The sequence below is a fragment of the Hippocampus zosterae genome, chromosome 13 (assembly GCF_025434085.1).
Source record: "Hippocampus zosterae strain Florida chromosome 13, ASM2543408v3, whole genome shotgun sequence".
NCBI lineage: Eukaryota > Metazoa > Chordata > Actinopteri > Syngnathiformes > Syngnathidae > Hippocampus > Hippocampus zosterae.
Window position 1 is genome coordinate 18,655,703 of NC_067463.1, and position 19,973 is coordinate 18,675,675.

At 42.4% G+C, this 19,973-nt stretch overlaps 1 protein-coding gene across 2 annotated transcripts; it reads left to right on the forward strand.

The window, feature by feature from the left end:
- The first annotated feature begins 1,492 nt into the window (after window positions 1-1,492).
- cabp2a (calcium binding protein 2a) lies at window positions 1,493-19,429 on the forward strand. 2 transcript variants are annotated; one of them, XM_052083375.1, is made up of 7 exons: window positions 1,493-1,653; window positions 1,925-2,107; window positions 15,746-15,776; window positions 16,261-16,395; window positions 17,285-17,394; window positions 17,511-17,658; window positions 18,872-19,429. In XM_052083375.1, exons 1-7 carry the CDS (start codon window positions 1,594-1,596, stop codon window positions 18,895-18,897), a joined length of 693 nt encoding a protein of 230 aa, XP_051939335.1. In that variant the 5' UTR covers window positions 1,493-1,593; the 3' UTR covers window positions 18,898-19,429. The 2 variants fall into 2 exon arrangements, with proteins under 2 accessions (XP_051939335.1, XP_051939334.1); XM_052083374.1 differs by lacking the exons at window positions 1,493-1,653; window positions 1,925-2,107 and adding exons at window positions 10,087-10,947; window positions 11,219-11,440.
- Window positions 19,430-19,973: the final 544 nt, after the last annotated feature.

Below are 19,973 nucleotides of genomic sequence, written 5' to 3' on the forward strand. Positions count from 1 at the left end.
CACGCTGCCCGCACACAACTCAGCCGAGTGCGCCACCACGCCGCCAGCGACTCGCAATAAAATCAGTTCATGAATTTGATCATTGGATGTTTCACTCGGTATGTTAAAATCTATGCCTATGGAGTACAGTTTGACTCAGGACGATGTGAGATAAGATAAGAATAAACGTGGGAAGGTAGCAGGAGGCTGAAAGAATTGCTTGAAAGGGTTTAATGCGGTAACGCAGTGCTTATAGTTGACAGATGCCGGGGAGAGCATTAAATCTGTGTTGCATGTTTGTGATTTCCTTTCGGCCATCAGGGACTAATGCTATAATTTATATACTCTATCCATTTACTTGAATTCAACATGTTGATGGCTTGTTGCTTTCCCCAAACTAAATATGTTTGGCCTTGTGTGTGCTTCACGTTCATGTAAACATAACATCAAATGAAGTAGTGCAGCTTGAAAAGACAGATGCTTGTTTATGCATGTATGTAAGCGGGGTTTGTTTTGGTGGCTATCACCACATTGTAATACTAGTACTCAAATTAGTTTCTTTACTCTCCTAAATGAGCTTCAGCGTGCATTGGTAAAAACAAATATCAATAATTCTGTTGAAAATATGGCTTGATAAGATGTAAGATATACCTCATTGGAACTGAAAGATTTTTTTAAATCTTTCAACAGCAGTGCTGCATTTAATCCATTTCTGTCCCACTTCTCCTGGTCTGCATCACTGGTACCGTATTTTCAGCACTATAAGGCTCTTCAGAGTATAAGGAACACCTTCAATGAATGACCTATTTTAAAATTGTTTTCATATATAGGGCGCACCGCATTATAAGGCGCATAGAATAGAAGCTGCAGTATTGGCTGGGGTTGCGTTATGCAGCCACTAGATGGAGCTCCGCTAAATACAATGCAATTCAGCTTTATATAGTGCTTTCACAACCGCTGCAACTGTAACAAAGATTTTAAAATACTCTGTCCAAGAAATCAGAATATTGATCCATATATAAATCGTGTTGGATTATAAGGTGCACTGTCAGCTTTTGAGAAAATTGAATGCTCTTAGGTGCGCCTTATAGTGCGGAAGATACGGTACCTACCCCGCTTGACTTTGGGTGAGATACACACTACACATTGGAGTTCGTCCCAGTCAATCACAGAGCACACAACACCAATTCACACCATCAGCGAGCCAGGGAAGGAGAGCGATAAATTGGCATTACTGGACAGTGGAGAAAAATATGTCTGCAATTCCCCTGACATACTTTTTCAAGGGTGCACGATTCAACTTTTGATTTTATAATATTTTAAACATGTGCATATGCATACATATTGCCATGAAAGCAAATAATGTTATGTTCTGTGCCTGTGGAAACGTACTGTGGTCGATAAAACAAAAGATGCAAGTGATACTACCAGACAATTGAAAATATGATGCATAGAGCAGCAGGGATGAAAGGGAGGCAGGGATGAGGGAAGGAGGAGCAACCACAGTAAGAGATGTGCCACAGATTACCAACCGGTGTCAGATGCTCTACAAACAGATAAAGAGGACAAAAGGAGACAGCAGATATTTCGGTGCATGCACGTTTGGCAGAAAACATGACAGACGTAAAGAACATGTCATCCATGGAGGTGCCAGAGGGGAAGTTGTTGAAGAAGGTCAGTTGATTTGCAGATCTCATAATGTCTTTGACTTGGTGGTGACATGCATCCTGCTATTATTATTTTTTATACATTTATTTTTTTTAATCTCAGTTTTCCTTCCCCGTTTGAAGCTGAACTTGCCTAAACATGCTAACTCTTTTCGATCCACAACCGTCTGTATGTTTGTGTCATACGTGCTTTCTGTTGTTGAAACAAGTAAACTTGCAGGATACATTATTGTCCCTTCTCTTCTAAAAAAAAAACATGGGTATTGCATTCTCGACAGGGATCTTTCAAAAAGAAGATTGAGTCTCTGAGGCGTTGGAGTTCAGCTAGTATAAAAAGGCCTCCAAAACCAAAGGCCAAAACCTTAAGCCTGTCATCCCCTGTGGGAGACCGTGATGACCTTTGGCTGCAAGAGGGAGACAGGGGGAAGCTGCGGCCCATTGTTGACTCTGTGTTTGGACAGGTAGGATTCTTAACCGGGCAATATTTTCGTGTGAATTGTTTCATTCCTCGTTCAACCTGAGTTCAGAAATGATGCCAAGGAATCTGTGGAAGGGTTGGGGTAAGATATTCACGCTCTTCCATGAATGCATGCGGTACGCATTAAGTTTGTCAACATTACTTTGACATAGTGATTGTGAGTTATGTGTGGACACACATAACAGCGGTCAGTGTATTTGGCTATCAGTTGCAAAGCAGCAAAATAATCCTTTCGCAATCGCCCCAAAAAAGTGAATCTGTGTAAAAATATAGATTTTTGTCAATGGCATGTCTACATCTTATAGTACCGTATTTTCACATCACCCGTATTAAGAGGCACGGTGTCAGTTAGGGGTTCGATTTCTGTATTTAACACATACACAAGATGAACTGCATAATTGGACGCTAGCTTAAGAAATACGGTTGCATGCATGCACGCTAGTGTATGTTTTCAAAAAGGCAGTAGCAGCAAAACTGCTGGGCAAGTTCTCCATCAAACACGCCAGTTTCCCTCGTGTCATTTTCCCAGTCAGTCTCAGAAATGATGCCGGCTTTTGCGAAAGCTCGAACAACAGTGCAAGCAGACGCATTAGCTCAAGCATCCACAATGCATTCATAAATTGTAGTGTAACCCCCCGGCGCCGCTGCTGGGTTCGCCATCACTCCGACGACGCTGGCAACTTCACTTTGAACCTGTTTTCACTGATGTCCAGCGGGTGGAGTTCCTGCGTCAAACCTCCCGGTATAATGGCAAGCTCCGAGTTCATTTGCTGGTTTTTCACAGCTGCTGTGAGATGGCCGTGCATGGAGTCACAGATCAGCAGGGACAGTGATGCGTGGAACCCCCCCCCAAAAAATCCTGTCTCCTTACGTATACCTCACTCAGCCACGCTGTCATTTTCTCTTTGTCCACCCAGCCCTTTTGATTGGCCTTAACGATGACTCAAGCTGGAAATGTTTCTTTTAGGCAGCGCATTGGACAGTTTCTGTCCATTACTATGGGAACCAAGCACAACAGTAAAAGCAGACTTCTCGTGCTCTCTTCTTTCCAGTGTCGTTCACCGTGAAGTCGAAAGTGAATGGCACTTTGTCCATCCTGGTTATGTGGTTGGGCTCAATGGATGGAGTTGTTGGCAATCTTTTTGGTGTTTTTCAAATGCAAAGTGTAAGCGGGTAAGCTAGGAATGTAGGGATTGGTTGAGAGAACAAAGGGTAATGGAGGCTGGCTGGCTGAGCGGCAAAGTAAAAAGATTAAAATTCCCAAGAAAGTGTCTTCTTTAAATTAAATGCTGTACATGACACCTTTTGCTACAGTCGTAGCGGAAGATGTCCAGTTTTTCCTTGTTATCCTGCCGCATATTGCTGCACCACAGTCATCCTTACCGGATAGATAGATGGCATAGTTTCACAACACGAAAGCACCACGCGGCATCTATTAGTTGATTTTGAATTCTCTCACGGCTGTTCGATTACCCTGGTTTTGTTACCCCATCTCCTTGAGAAATAATTTTTACATGTTCATTGAATGTGATGGATTTGAAGTTTCGAATAGCGGCTCAACGCAATGAAAGGTTCGAATTAAGATACTAGCCCAGTGGTTCTTAACCTGGGTTCGATCGAAACCTAAACGTTTGGTGTATCAGTCTCAGGGGTTCGACAGAGCCTCTGCCATGGAGGTTAAGACACACCCAACATGTCAATTAGTTATGACATGCCCGCTTGGCCATCACTGGCAGGTTCATTTTGTGCACAATTTAAAAACGTATACTTTTTACTTATACTAATTTTGTTTACTTTTTTCTGTTTTTAATAAATGTGGGGTTTTTTTGGTCTTGAATTTGTAAAAAAAATATATATATATATCACTTTTATTTTTCACTCATGAAGGGTTCGGTGAATGTGCATATGAACTGGTTGGGTTCGGTACCTCTAGCAAGGTTAAGAACCACTGTGCTAGCTGTAGCTGGCAAGGAGTAAATTAACAAAGTACTTAACATTCGGGAGATCTCAAATTTGATGTGCTATGCTACCAAAAGCCGATTGTGAGCCTTGATGTTCAATAATCTGAGGCTGAGGTTCACTATAGTTGCTTATGGAGTGACATATGGTAGTGTCAGTTACACTTCCAGTGCAATGCTTCACTCTGACTCTTCAGAACTCACAACGGTGTTCTAATATGCCCTTTGGTTATAAGTGCCCCAAAAAAGTAGTGCCAAGAAGTTCCAGTTGGACGAAACCTCCGCTTTAACTATCGAAAATTTTAACTGACACCATTTCAAATTAAAAAGTAAACTAATATTTGTGTCACATTCAGGCCAAAGGTAGAATCCTGGTCAGTTATTGAGCCTTTTGGTGCTGTAAATCCTTGATGTGGCATTAGGAAGCTGTCTATTAAACCCGTAATACATCACACATTTGTTGTCATGACGACTACTATTACTCCTTCAGCTCTTTTTAGGGCAGTTAGCAAATACTTCTGGTGCATATACCACCACCTTTTTTAGCATGCCATAATGATGGTGGCTACCAGTAGTAATGCCAGACTACTACGGTACTTGTTCTTTCATTTCCTCTTTTAGTTTCTTTTGCCAATTGGCACATGCTTTTATCCATCCATCCCATCCATCTTCTACCGCTTATCCGGGGCCGGGTCGCGGGGGCAACAACTTTAGCAGGGAAGCCCAGACTTCCCTCTCCCTAGCTACTTCTTCCAGCTCTCCCCGGGGGATCCCGAGGCGTTCCCAGGCCAGCTGGGTGACATAGTCTCTCCAGCGTGTCCTGGGTCTTCCTCGGGGTCTCCTCCCGGTGGGACATGCCCGGAACATCTCACCAGGGAGGCGTTCAGGAGGCATCCGAATCAGATGCCCAAGCCACATCATCTGGCTCCTCTCGATGTGGAGGAGAAGCGGCTCGACTCGGAGCCCCTCCTTATTAGAAGCTAGCTCTTGGGACATGGAATGTCACATGCTTTTATTGGTGCTAAATTTTGATCTTTAGTTGGCTGTACGAGTAAGAAGAACACGAATGGGGAAGGACCAGTAGGAAATAAGTGCAACTGGCATGTCGCACCTCCCCTCCACCGGAGCCGCAGACATTTAGAACTGGTGCAGACCAGGGGAATCCGACTGTTGAATACAAATGGCACGCCACACAGCGGACGATAAAACAAGTAGGAATTGTGTGCTTGATGCTTGCTAGTTGCCATAATGGAGAAGCTACTTCTTATCGGAGGTCAAAAGTATGGCTGAACTTCATAAACAACCATCATAAATGACATCAGTTTAGTGCAACACATGTTCTTAAATATTATCAAAGGACTTTGCACTTCAAATTTGATAAAGCACTTCCAAAAGGGGCGGCCCGGTAGTCCAGTGGTTAGCACGTCGGCTTCACAGTGCAGAGGTACCGGGTTCGAGTCCAGCTGCGGCCTCCCTGTGTGGAGTTTGCATGTTCTCCCCGGGCCTGCGTGGGTTTTCTCCGGGTGCTCCGGTTTCCTCCCACATTCCAAAAACATGCATGGCAGGCTGATTGAACGCTCTAAATTGTCCCTAGGTGTGAGTGTGAGCGTGGATGGTTGTTCGTCTCTGTGTGCCCTGTGATTGGCTGGCAACCGATTCAGGGTGTACCCCGCCTACTGCCCGGGGACGGCTGGGATAGGCTCCAGCACCCCCCGCGACCCTAGTGAGGATCAAGCGGTTCGGAAGATGAATGAATGAACTTCCAAAAGGCCCATCGAGACATTCTTGTGCTGCTTCGGCTCAGAATGAACGTTCAACCTGGTACCTACAGTAGGTCACTAGGTTTGATATAAATGTACAGGTAAAAAGTTGTGAAATTTAAAAAACAGAGTCCACCCAATTTCATCCACCCACTGGTTAATGTTATGTTTTTTTTAAAGGTTACATTTGGTTTTGTGCCCTTTTTGTCTTCCGCTGTTCTCGTCACCCGTGTTACTTGTGTTTAACCAATCAGCTCCATCAACCCTTTGCATCTTGTCCAGGTGTTTCTCGTTGTCTCGTCACGTTGCTTGTATTTAGTTCCCTGGGTTCTGGCAGTGTTTGTTGGGTCATTGTGAAGTGTGAGTGTCAGTGTGCTCCTGTCATGTTTTGTTTTCTGCCATAGATTTGTTGTTGTTGTTGTCGTTACTATGGTTCCTTGTGATTTTGAGTACTTAGTAGTTAGTTTTGGGGGGTGGGGGGTTCTCCCCCAGTGTACTCTTGTTTGCCTTTTTGTTACATCTTGGACAGTCCACCCTGCTCCTCCCTGTTTTTTAGGATCCTCCAACTACCATCACGCAAAATCTGACAGTTAGGATACTTAGTTTTTATTCATTCATTCATTCATCTTCCGAGCCGCTTGATCCTCACTAGGGTCGCGGGGGGTGCTGGAGCCTATCCCAGCCGTCTTCGGGCAGTAGGCGGGGGACACCCTGAATTGGTTGCCAGCCAATCGCACGGCACACAGAAACGAACAACCATTGGCACTCACACTCACACCTAGGGACAATTTAGAGCGTTCAATCAGCCTGCCACGCATTTTTGGAATGTGGGAGGAAACCGGAGCACCCGGAGAAAACCCACGCAGGCCCGGGGAGAACATGCAAACTCCACACAGGAAGCCCGGAGCTGGAACCGAACCCGGTACCTCTGCACTGTGAAGCCGACGTGCTAACCACTGGACTACCGGGCCACCCACTTAGTTTTTAAATTAGTATAATTATTGTTTACGAATTGGAATTGAGAATCTTTAGAGAATCGGAATCGAATCAGAACCGGAATCATTCGAATTCAAAGGATGCTCAACACTGTTTATTACCCATAGGGAATGTTGGATGATCAGCATCTTTCATTAAATTGCATTCCGTGTGACATGCTTTGGGGCGAAAATAGACGGTTGCCAAAAAGGGAAATGATATCTCTCCAGCAAAATCCATGTCCATCACTTTTCCAATCCGGACAGAAATCATTACTCAGTCAGGGAAAAGAAGGAAAAGACAAATTTGTGATTATTTTGCAATATACAGCTGTTCTCATTGTTGAAATAAATCATCAATGCTCTCAACACCAAATGCAGCAGATGATGAAGGAGGTGGGGGCTCTCGGATGAGGGCCAGAGGTTGATGGATGTCATTTAGAAAGAAAGGCAGAAGAGATTGATTGGGATTTGACAGGGATTAAAGTCGAGCTGTAACGAGCGAGAAGACAAGCCAGCCAGATGCACATCATTCCACCGCTTTTTTTTTCTCGCAAAATAGACAGAGAGAACTTGAGACATGACATATAGTCTGGACACACAGAGGTGATACGACGTGTCAATTTGGTCACCATTAATCCAATTTATTCAATTTTTTTGTCAGGATCAGCCTAGCGTAGCTGACTTTGTCAGAGTTGAATGATGAAAACAGGATGTAGGAGAAAGTACGGGAAGCCATCTTTTACTGAATTGTTTTTAAAAAGTTTCCCAACAAAGTTTTTTGTCAAGATAAGGGTGTCCAAAGTCACGCAACTGGTAACCTACCTACCACTTTCCGCTGTGATACAAGGAGGATTTAAGAAAATGTGTATCTTGTTTTCCATCTCCACTCGCTGCTGAGAAGCAGAGGATTTTAATGTAGAAGCAATATCATGCTCAGAAGATTGTGCAGTGTGAATGTAACCCGGCATTCCGCCGCGAATGCTGCAAATGCGACCTTGCGGCGTTCCAGCACCGCCATGCCATGTGACTGGCAAACAAGTCATCTGAGGAGTTTATGAGATTGAATCGAGTCACAAGTCGAGTGGACAAGTGGAGCAAGGGAATCATTCTCACTGACTCCAACAGAAATTAAGAGTACCGGTACTTAATTTCTGTTGGAGTCAGTGACAAATAACACATCCTTATGTTTGAACAGTGTCTTTGTCACACACACACAACGGCACACCAACTGCTGACTATTTTTTTGGGAGTCTGCCCATATCAAGTTTGACTGGTCCAAATTCCCAACTTTTGGAGTCTGTCCATCTTTTTGTTTACTGCACCAGCACGGGATTTTCTGACCCAACTTCTGTGCTTGCGTCTCTCCAGGGAAATCTGATAAATTGTCAACAAAGTGCTGTTTTGAATTTTGTCAGTGACATTTCTTCAAACCACGACTATTGTTTTCAAGATTTTCTTGAGTAACATCCACATGGGGCGGCCCGGTAGTCCAGTGGTTAGCACGTCGGCTTCACAGTGCAGAGGTACTGGGTTCGATTCCAGCTCCGGCCTCCCTGTGTGGAGTTTGCATGTTCTCCCCGGGCCTGCGTGGGTTTTCTCCGGGTGCTCCGGTTTCCTCCCACATTCCAAAAATATGCATGGCAGGCTGATTGGACACTCTAAATTGTTCCTAGGTGTGATTGTGAGCGTGGATGGTTGTTCGTCTCTGTGTGCCCTGCGATTGGCTGGCAACCGATTCAGGGTGTCCCCCGCCTACTGCCCGGAGACACCTGGGATAGGCTCCAGCACCCCCCACGACCCTAGTGAGGATCAAGCGGTGAGGAAGATGAATGAATGAATGAATGAATGAACATCCAAATGATGGAAATGACTCTTTTCCTTTTCGAAATTATCTTCTGCATTAATATAACTGCACATGTAGGCCACTATTCTACTTAAGATGAATCCTCATGTGATTTTATATGAAAATGTACAATGCGGGGGAATCCTACTGCAGGGCTGAGGTTTGCTAATCTGAGGGCTGTCCAGCTGGATCAGTGAGCTAAGGCGAATAATATTATATAACTGAGACATGGTGGATTCGATTCTTGATGTCATCTCGTCGTCATCTTGTACAACATAATAGAGATTCACATTGTGCATCCCATTTCAAAATTAAGGAAATGTAATTTATTTTTGTCAGTTAAAAAAAAAAACGTTTGAGTGTTCAGAGAAAATGAAAGGGCTTTCACCTTTTAGCATCTTGATGTCTGGTGCTGCATCTCTCTCTGTGTATGACCTCTGCCATTGGCCATTCAATGGTGCAGTTTGGATGCAGCTTTCGCTTCCCAACAGCCAAAAAGATGTGGTCTGCTGCACTCTGTTGGCAACTTTTTGAAAACGCAACATGTCAAAAGCTATTCTCTCCTCTCCGCGACTCGTGGATCTCAGTAATCTTCCAGTGGTTGTTTATTGGCTCACTGGCCAAGAAGATGTCTCCCCTGAGCACATTTCTCAAAGTTAGTCTTAAGGAACATTGCTTGCTGTTTATTATATTATGTACCACCCACAAGCCCATTACCTGACTTGTGCAGCTACTGTAGAATGCAGTTTAATATCAAATACATCATGGGTTCAGTTCTCACTCTTTTTGCACCTGTGACTGGTGACCATGAGTTCAGGGTGCAGTCCGCTTTTTGCCGAATTTATTCTAGATACGCTCCAGCTCACCGTGAGCCTGAACATGTTGGTGTGGGATAGAAAATGGATGGATGGAAGTATTATTGTCCTATATTTTAGTGGAACTGTTTGAGTAAATGCCCTATATCAAGGACATATTTCAAAACCTAATGGTATGGGAATATATGTTCAACACATATGACTTGTTTTTAATTATTCATTCATTCATTCATCTTCCGAGCCGCTTGATCCTCACTAGGGTCGCGGGGGGGTGCTGGAGCCCATCCCAGCCGTCTCCGGGCAGTAGGCGGGGGACACCCTGAATTGGTTGCCAGCCAGTCACAGGGCACACAAAGACGAACAACCATCCACGCTCACACTCACACCCAGGGACAATTTAGAGTGTTCAATCAGCCTGCCACGCATGTTTTTGGAATGTGGGAGGAAACCGGAGCACCCGGAGAAAACCCACGCAGGCCCGGGGAGAACATGCAAACTCCACACAGGGAGGCCGGAGCTGGAATCGAACCCGGTACCTCTGCACTGTGAAGCCGACGTACTAACCACTGGACTACCGGGCCGCCCATTGTTTTTAAATAACTTAATTAATTATCTATATATCCTTTCGTGTTTGAATGTTGCGGAATTAAATCTCCGCAATGTCATACAATTGCATGACCATTGCTTCAAACAGGAACCCAATTCAAGCCTTTTACTCTCATGTCCAACATCACTCTTTGCTCTAATCTGAAATGCTAGGGATTAAACAGACAGCCAACTCCACCATCCGTAATTCTGCCCGTACACCTCCCCCCTTCCGTGCTCTGTCATGCACATGCAGAGTTGTGCCAGGCTCGTCATTTTGAGACCATAAACATGATGCTCGAGTGGCAGAAAGAGGAAAGTAGGTGGGATGGATTAGATTGAGTTGTTCCAATTTCAAGCGATCACTCTGCAGTCGGGGTGACAGACAAAATGTGTTTGTGTGAGCAAAAGAGAGAGAGAGAGAGAGAGAGAGAAAATGTTCAAGTCATGTGATCAGAGATTGCGGGTTGTTTCAGCCCAAGATATATTCAGGCTCTCCAATACTGACCTGTCACTCTTCAGCAACTGTTGATAATATTACCCTTCATGTCTTAAAATTCCTTTTACCAGCCTCCGATAACCTATTGCGGTTTAGGATTGGACACAGCACCATGTTGGATGGATTGGCTCTACCTGGACCAGTATAAAGTTGGATTGTAGCTTATTTGCTCAAGAGGAAATTTTGCTTGCGGGTGTTCAAGCCCAGAGCCCGGTGATATGCGCAGGATGTAGCATGCTGCTGGATTTCAGACTTGAATGTGGCTATTGAGGACAAACGAAAGCGGCAGACAGGAGCAGTGCTGACTGGACAAAAAAAAAGAGGAAAAGAGGGTGGTGATGGGAAATATCAATAAGACATCTAGAAAAAACAGTACAAAGAGTAAGGTAAGGATGAAGGACTGCTTTTTACTGGAAAATGTGCTCTAGTGTATATTTTATACATTCAAAAGAATATTTATCTAGCATTCTCAAGTTTGTTAATATCTTGTGTTCAAATAAAAATGGCAACCGCTCATCAGGAGTCTATATTAGATTCTCCAAATTGCATTGTTGTGTTGAGTCAAATGAATGTAAGATTTTAAATGCATACTTGTGTTAACAAAAGTGAGCCTGCACTGCTGCCATTGATCATTTTAATTGGATCCCCTCTTCTAAGGGGTTGTCTCCCGTGGAACAAAGTGGGTCCCCACTGACCCCCGCCATGCTCGGGGGCTTGAGAGATGCAGGTGAGATGGACACAGAAGAAGACGAAGAAAGAGGGAGTGAACCGGAGTTCGATGAGCCGCTCTGTGCTCTGGTTAAGAACTGCAACATGTTGCACAACATAGTGGGGCCTGCGTGTGTCTTCCTCAAACAGGGCTTCGCACAGAGCCAGCTCGTATGTATGACTGCTGCACACACACTCAGAAGAAAAACAGAAACATCCCTTACCCTGGAAACATAAAAATCATCTTTTCGTCCAGATTTATGTCATGCAATCTTAATTTGTATTATGTAGCAATCAATAGCGGGCTAGCAGCACTAATTGAAAAAAAGCATTAAGAAGTAAGTGTAGTGAGAGATTATGGCTGATTTCCTGAGTTATAGTCCACAGGGACATGAAATGACATTGAATATAGGGTAAGACTTTTTACCACTGGGCTTAAATATAATATCTTGGCAATATCCGACCCCGTCTATCATTTCACATTTTATTACACGTTGTTTATGTGGCAGGTTCAAATTTACAGTGAAAGGCAACTTTCAAACCAGGGGGCAGAACTAATTACTCTGCTGAAAAGTAGAACAATGCCTCACTCGAGGCACAGTTTATAGCCTATCCCACACTCCATACTGAAAACAAGCATTCACACTCACACCTACAGTAAGGACAATTTAGAATCTTCAATTCAATGGTATTTATAGAGCACTTTCTTCAATGAACCTAACAAAATACCAGCACACAGAGAACATGTAAAGGACAGATCAGAGTGTGCATTCGAGCTGCCAGTCTCAGAACTGTGTGGCAGATATGCAAACGCCTCCATTACTCCGCCGCCGATCCCATCCAGGGGCACGTTACCATCAGCTTCTAGCTTGTCATTCTAACACCACTGCACAGTTATTAAACTCAAAGCCCTTGGGCCAGATCCTGCCCACTGGCACTTTTAAGAGGCCCATGAAAGCTTATCACAACTTTTACTTGACTTCTGCTTAAAATTAGCAATCCATTTTTTAAAATCACAAAATGCAGGGGCAATTATGTCATATGATGGCTCCGTCATTGGAATTCCTACACAGACATATTAACAAGATATACAAATGTAATTGTGTGTTCTCACCACACCCCTCATCCCTAAACAAACACACAGTGCATCTTCCTTCTGCTTTGTTTGTATACATTGTGATTTTGTAAAGTAGTGCATTACAAATGAAGCTTCCACAACCACGGCACACCAAACTGCTAAGTTTGAGAGTTCCGATCCATTGACAAGTTCTCCATGGGTTTGCCAAGGTTATTATAATTTCACAAAAGTAAGAAAATAAGAATGAAAATTATATCCTACATTAGCTTTCAGGGTTTATTTCAAATGTATGTACAGAGGAAGAAAGGTTGAAGAGTTGTTTGGTAAATGTAGTTCACTTTATTACATACTTATTGTTTCATCTTTCAAATACTCCATAAATTGGAAACTCAGGACTAAAACAATCACTCATAAAAACCTAACTAAAATGAAACAATTTCACAAGGTTCAAACATGAATAAAAATCCTCTCTGAAACTAACTGAAATGTATCCATCCATTCATTTTCAAGGATCGCTGGGCGTGCTGGAGCCTATCCCAGCTGTCTTCGAGCTGTAGGCAGGGGACACCATGAACAAGTTGTCAGTCAATCACAGGGCACTAACTGAAATCCGATGTTTGATTTTTTTTTTTATTGAGTTTATTTTCTATTACTATTGTTCATGGGTGCGGGAAATGTTTTGGCCTCACTTGGGGCACGCAGGACAATTCTTCCCCTTTGTGCTCAGTGGTTAATGCGTGTCCATTTCTTCTGATTTTAATTTTAGAGGAATAAGTATCAAAATTGGCCTAATTGTATTTATGCTTAGTTCAGAACAAGCCCGATTCGTAATGTACCTGCTCGGTTGAGCATGAAAGAACACAAATCAATAAAACAAGATACAAAATGTAATCCGCGTCAATTTTCATCTTTATTGATCACAATTCAATCTATAACCATACATGTGAATATGTGTCCAGTGTGCAGGTGAATTCATGTCCATTTAATGACGCTGCAGCTGACAAAATTGGTTTGGGATGGAAAAATGAAAAAAGCGATAAGCTTTCGTGATTTGTAATACAATTTAGGGCTGTAATCTCCTTGTGTTGTCCCCTCAACAACCTCTAATCCAAATCTGTATTATTCCTCTTGATGATGGCACGGCCTTGCAAAACATATCGTGAACAGATGCATCCTTGAGTCACCTCCACACCCCGTTACACACATTTTTATGTATATATATTATTTAAGTACAATAAACGTATGAAGGCTTTTTTTCTCTAATAATTTTTTTATATGCTGTGTCCCTTGCCCCATTTGGGTCATTGATAACTTTTCAGACAGCTTTGATAATTACTTTCCCGGGTGAGTATAATGAAAAGCACAGAATAGTCAAATGCCTTGTAAACAAAATGTAAACACTGGATATTTCCAGAAAATCATCATGCATTATGTGCATTTGCATTCAAATTTGATTTAGGATGAACAGATGTCGTGACTATTTCATGGATGAGCAGTGGTGAACTGTCCTTCTCCTTCCCCCTGTAGTCCACAATCTCCTTTGTCTCGCATTCAGGATGAAATTGTTCTGTTGACACCACACTGACCACCTCATCCCACTACACTGTTTCAACCACCCTCAAAAGATGAGCGGTACCACAGTGATGTTGTTGTAGTGGATGCTGCACAGTCATGAGTATAGAGGGGGAAATACAGGGGACTCGGTACACACCCCTGACGGAAGCCGGTGCTGAGGTTGATGGCTTAGGAGGGGTGAGGGCCTACTTTCACCTTCCGGGAGCGATTCGCCAGGCAATCCAAAATCCAGAGGGAGATCAAATTCAAATCACCCACGCCCAACAGCTTATTCGCCAATCTGCTGGGAATGGTGCCGAGCTGGTCAACAAAGAGCAGACGGGCAGAACTCCCTTGGTACACCAAACGGGACAGAGCAAAGTAAAGGGATGTAGCTACAGCATCTTCCATGGACTTGTTGGCTTGATAAGCAAATTGGTGTGGGTCAAACACACGGGGAGAGACATGAACTGGTGTGGGCCTGGACTGGTTTTTCAAAACACTTTATGGCTATGGGTGTCAGTGTCAATAGATGAAGATAGAAGATCATTCGGTCCACTGATTCTCTTCTTCTTAGGGAGGGGGATGCTGGAAGACCTAAGGCAGGAACTGACAATTGCCTGGTTTAGGGACTGGTTGAACAAATGAACAAACACACCACATGCCAATAATTTGGAATATGGCATATGTGTCAGTCAGCTGATGTTTTCAACGAAATATGGCTCTATTTTGGCAAAAACAGACGCATCTTGATTTTTGTGGTGAGTTGAGTCTAGTTTACCATGTTTGGGAATTTACCAAATGGTCCTGAGCCACACTGGGTGTTCTTTTCTACGAGGCACACCTGTCAATTTGATGGCAGAAAGTAGGCTCATCTGAAAACCAGTGAAAAGCAAGTCTAAGTTGTGGTGCTGGGGATGCACCACGATCGTGGTGGTTTTGAAAGACATTCATGCAGACAAATTCTGCACTCCGCTGAAATGTGTGGTGGATGTCATTTTATTCATTCATTCATCTTCCTAACCGCTTGATCCTCACTAGGGTCGCGGGGGGTGCTGGAGCCTATCCCAGCTGTCTCCGGGCAGTAGGCGGGGGACACCCTGAATCGGTTGCCAACCAATCGCAGGGCACACAGAGACGAACAACCATCCACGCTCACACTCACACCTAGGGACAATTTAGAGTGTTCAATCAGCCTGCCATGCATATTTTTGGAACGTGGGAGGAAACCGGAGCACCCGGAGAAAACCCACGGGGAGAACATGCAAACCCCACACAGGGAGGCCGGAGCTGGAATCGAACCCAGTACCTCTGCACTGTGAAGCCGACGTGCTAACCACTGGTCTACCGGTCCGCCCATGTCATTTTATTTCATTCATAAATGTGACAACAAGGTGCATAGAACCCTCCGACTCACTGCACACTTAAATTCATTCAACTCATATTTATTAGTACTGTATTATTATTATTAGTAGTAGTAGTAGTATCATCATCATCATATATTGGAAAACTATGGGTCGGGGGGGGGCCGGAATAGAGGGTTGTTACACATGAACACACTATCAGGGGCGCTGCACAAATGCACACTTCACAGCGGTCATCTTTACATTATGAGCAAGTGGCACTCTTCTTACGGTTCCTTGGAAGCACACATTCAGATAAAGCTTTGTATTCAATCAACCACTCCACATGCACGCTATCTGCATATAAGATTGCTAAACTGTTCTACCAGTTTAGTGTCAATATTGTCCATGTCTTGTTTAATGTGATGTTTTGTCTAATGTAACTGTCCTCTCTTTCCTCTTGTTTTCATGCATGATTTGACCTCAATCTACACCCTGTAGGATCGAGACCTGCGGCCTGAAGAAATGGAAGGTATAATTGCTCTTGTAGAATCATTGCATCTCTTCCCTCAGCCTCTCTCTCCTTTGATTTAATCAATTGATTGGAGCAGGAGAGCTTTTCTGACTTTGCCCTCACTTTCACATATCCCGTTGTGTGCAATGAGATGTGTTTTCATGTATGGATGCATAAATGGAAGAGTATTACACTATTTTTATAATAAACATTATTGTGGAAAATAATGTGTAAAAGATGGTGAGGATGGCATTTTCCCTATGATTATTTTCACATTGTGTTTGCAAAATAGATGTACAGCATACTCCGCATGCCAACACAACAATCATGGTTGTAAAGACGTAAAAATGCAATTGCAGTTGCATGTTAGTGGTGCAGTAGCAAATAGGATTCCAAAGTGATTTCTATCCTGAATCTAAATGTTTTCGCGAGAAAGGTGCAGAGAGGTGCATACTTTTCCAGGAAGCAAAATATACATTAAAAAAATGCATGATTCCCACAGAGTTGCGTGAGGCATTCATAGAGTTTGACAAGGACAAGGATGGCTTCATCAGCTGTAAGGACCTTGGCGAATGCATGAGGACTATGGGATACATGCCAACCGAAATGGAACTGATCGAGCTCAGCCAGCAGATCTGTAAGTCCAGAAAAACTGCTCATTAAAAAAGTGAAGATTGAATTCAGAAATGATACGAAAGTCCTCTATTGCCCAATAGTAATTCAACGGGAATAAAATATATCATGTCTAATATGTTATTTGTGACTTCATAATTAAGTGGATGATGCCCCCCCTCCACCCCACCCACACACACATTATTTTATGAAATTATCAAAAAATGCTCAAATGTTATCCGGCAATAATGTCGGCCTTACACTTTTGACAACAAAAGGTGCTCATTTTATTGAAATGTATAAATTGATCTGGCTTTTGCTTGACAATTTGTTTTGTTTTTTAAACTGACTTTACAAAAATCTTTGCATTTTGTATTTCACTTTGGGAGTTTTTATAATTTGCCCTTTGTTAAATTTATAAAATTACAATATGAGCCTCTACCAATTTGTTGAGATGTCACTTGATGGTAAAAAAAAAAAAAAAAAAAAAAGCTAATCACGGAAAACAGAAAGAAAAAAGTTACTTTTTAAAGAAAAACACAACTGAAAGTTTCGTAGACATATTGATTCACTAGATATTTGGAGTGTTTTGATGACCGTACTTGATTGCTGTTTTATTTTTCAATGCATGGAAATTTTGCACAAAAAAATATTTTAAAAGAAATATTACCATTGTACTCACGACAATACTACAGTATTCCATCTTCAGCGCCTCCGTTTAGGTTCTATAAGTTCTATCAAGTCAAAACAAGTTAAAAATATTAAATAACTATTTTAACAACATGGACAACGATACGGTTGAGCTGTCATTTATGTACATTTATGTTCTTGTTTGTCGAACAAGTCGTTTGAGGCTGAAATGGATAAACATGCTGGAACATATGTACCGGAGTTTCACGTTTGTTGGCCTCCAGGTGGCGGCAGAGTAGACTTTGAAGACTTTGTGGAGTTGATGGGTCCAAAAATGCTGGCTGAGACAGCAGACATGATTGGGGTCAAAGAGCTTAGGGATGCCTTTAAAGAGGTAAGAATTCCGGATGCCGCTTCCACAAGCCGTCCATTATTTGTCTCTGATATCATCATCATTGGTGGGATTCTTGCCATTTGGCATTCTTTTTTTTTTTTTTGTCATGTTCCCAGTTTGACTCTGATGGGGATGGTCAGATCAGTCTCGGGGAGCTGAGAGAAGCCATGAAGAAGTTGATGGGAGAGCAACTCAACCACCGTGAGATTGATGAGATCCTGCGTGATGTCGACCTCAACGGGGATGGAGAAGTGGACTTTGAGGGTGAGTGTGTCCATATACCCACTCTATTAGACATGCTTCGCGGGTGCGCATTACATTGATCGCGGTCGATCGCGATCGACTGATAAATCGCAGACTGGTCCCAAATCGATCACTAGGGAGAAAAAAGAAAAAGAGGAGAAAAAAACATTTATGTGTCTGTGCATATTCCTCATAATTTTTTGTGTAAATGTACACTGCACCCTAATCATCCTATCAGTCTCATTTTCACAAAAAGTATTTTAAAAAATAAATAAAGTAAAGCAGGTAAATCTTTAACCAATGGTGTCACGTGACCTGTGTCACCAGAAGTTGTTAGCGCTCAGTTGTTGATCAGAGCTATCTTTTATAATTATTCTCATTCAGAGTTTGTTTCGTGTACAATTCACCAAAGGCACGGGCAAAGAACAGGAATCTAGAGGGCTGAGGGAAGCATTTTAAAATGATACGTGTGAGCTACGATAGTAAACGGGATACAAAAGTGTGTCGCATGCCTCCGTGTCAGGCTGTTGCTCATCATGGCGTGTGTGTGTGTGTATGTGTGTACGCTTGCTCGGTAGCGGGTCGATCGCGGGAGGTTGGTTGAGCGAAAAGTCGATCTTCGGTCCAAAAAGTTTGGCCACCCCTGTTAAATATGCTCTCTTTAAGAAATTAATATTCATATACATATATAAACAATAATAATGATAAAATAACAACATGCTGGAGCCTATCCCAGCTGTCTTCGGGCAGTAGGCGGGGGACACCCTGAACCGGTTGCCAGCCAATCGCAGGGCACACAGAGACGAACAACCATCCGTGCTCACACTCACACCTAGGGACAATTTAGAGTGTTCAATCAGCCCGCTAAGCATGCTTTTGGAATGTGGAAGGAAACCGGAGTACCCGGAGAAATTCCACGCAGGCCCGCGGAGAACATGCAAACTCGACACAGGGAGGCCGGAGTTGGAATTGAACCCGGTACCTCTGCATTGTGAGGTCAACGCGCTAACCACTGGACTACCGGGCCGCCCACATATAATACATATAGTATATAATAAGTAATATAGTAATATATTTAGTAATATTTATGAATTTAGGGTTAGATTCAGCGAGCAGTTGGAATTTTATCGCAATAAATTTCAATCCGTGGTAAAATCCGTAAGCTTTTCAAAATTAAATTTGAGATCAGATGAAAACTAGCCTCACTCTTGATCCAAATATTTTCTTTCCTCAGAATTTGTGCGAATGATGTCTCGCTGACCAAACCGTCTTTGCTGCAATGAATGGGGACCGGACTACACACTGTTTCTTGTCATTGTATTTCTTCTTGTTATATTATAATCTTTGTGTCCATCCTTTCATTCTGTAACAACTGTACGAGAACCCTCTACATGTGTTACTATTCTGTGACGTAATGTGACTGTTGAGACGGGAATGATGTCAAATAGAAACGCGGTTGAACAAAAAGAGGTACGACAATCGCTCAAACCCTCAGTCAAGTCTTCAAAGTAAAATGCAACCGAATGAAATGATTTTGTTCAAAACACAAGAAAAGAAAATATATATTTTCAAAAAACGAACATGCTGCTTACAAACATCTTTCTCGTGATTTTTATTCTTATTGTTTTTAATAAGAATAATAATCCTTTGTTGACACAACACAATCTGGATTTTGACACAAAGTAAATGTGGTAATGAGTGTTTACAATCCAATACTTGACTGAACCCCAGTTAAAATAAAAGTGCATTGCGCTGCCTGATTTTCTTTTTAAGTTGACAATGTTATAAAATATTTATGAAATGTATAACTTCTTAATGGAATGTCTTCACGGTAGAAAGTAAAGCAAACCAAAAACATCTAAATTCTAAAATAGATCGCTATTATTGACTGTGACAATTGGTTTCACTCAACATTTTACTTTAAATGAAAATTGTTTCTTATTAGGGGGATGATCTAATTGTTGAAAAAAGTTACAAATTAAAATATTAAATAAAACAGAAGCTTGTTATGACAAATGACTGCTTGTATGATCCTACGATCCATTTCACATAATTTAATGATTTTTAGTGACACTGTCAGATCGCGTTGTCTCGGTAATTATTTTTTTAAGTGTTTCAAAAAATAAATGCTCTATTTTTACAGTGTTTAATAGCTTGGTAATATATGCATTTTCAAATGATTTCAAATAAAACACTTTGTCCAACTGATTCGTATTGGCTGTCCACTTTTTTCGCCTCATTTTGAGTAGATGCATGACATGAATTGACCATTAATCCTTATAACTCAACAGCAAAGAAACAAACTTATAAACATTATGAAGGCACACAGCAGCTCG

Bases quoted from the DNA above. Each gene is read 5' to 3' on its own strand.
- cabp2a (XM_052083374.1), top strand. From the start codon at position 10,900: ATGGGAAATATCAATAAGACATCTAGAAAAAACAGTACAAAGAGTAAG. The intron at 11,441-15,745 runs GTATGTATGACT...TACACCCTGTAG, and splicing joins GCTTCGCACAGAGCCAGCTC to GATCGAGACCTGCGGCCTGA. The intron at 17,659-18,871 runs GTGAGTGTGTCC...TTCTTTCCTCAG, and splicing joins TGGAGAAGTGGACTTTGAGG to AATTTGTGCGAATGATGTCT.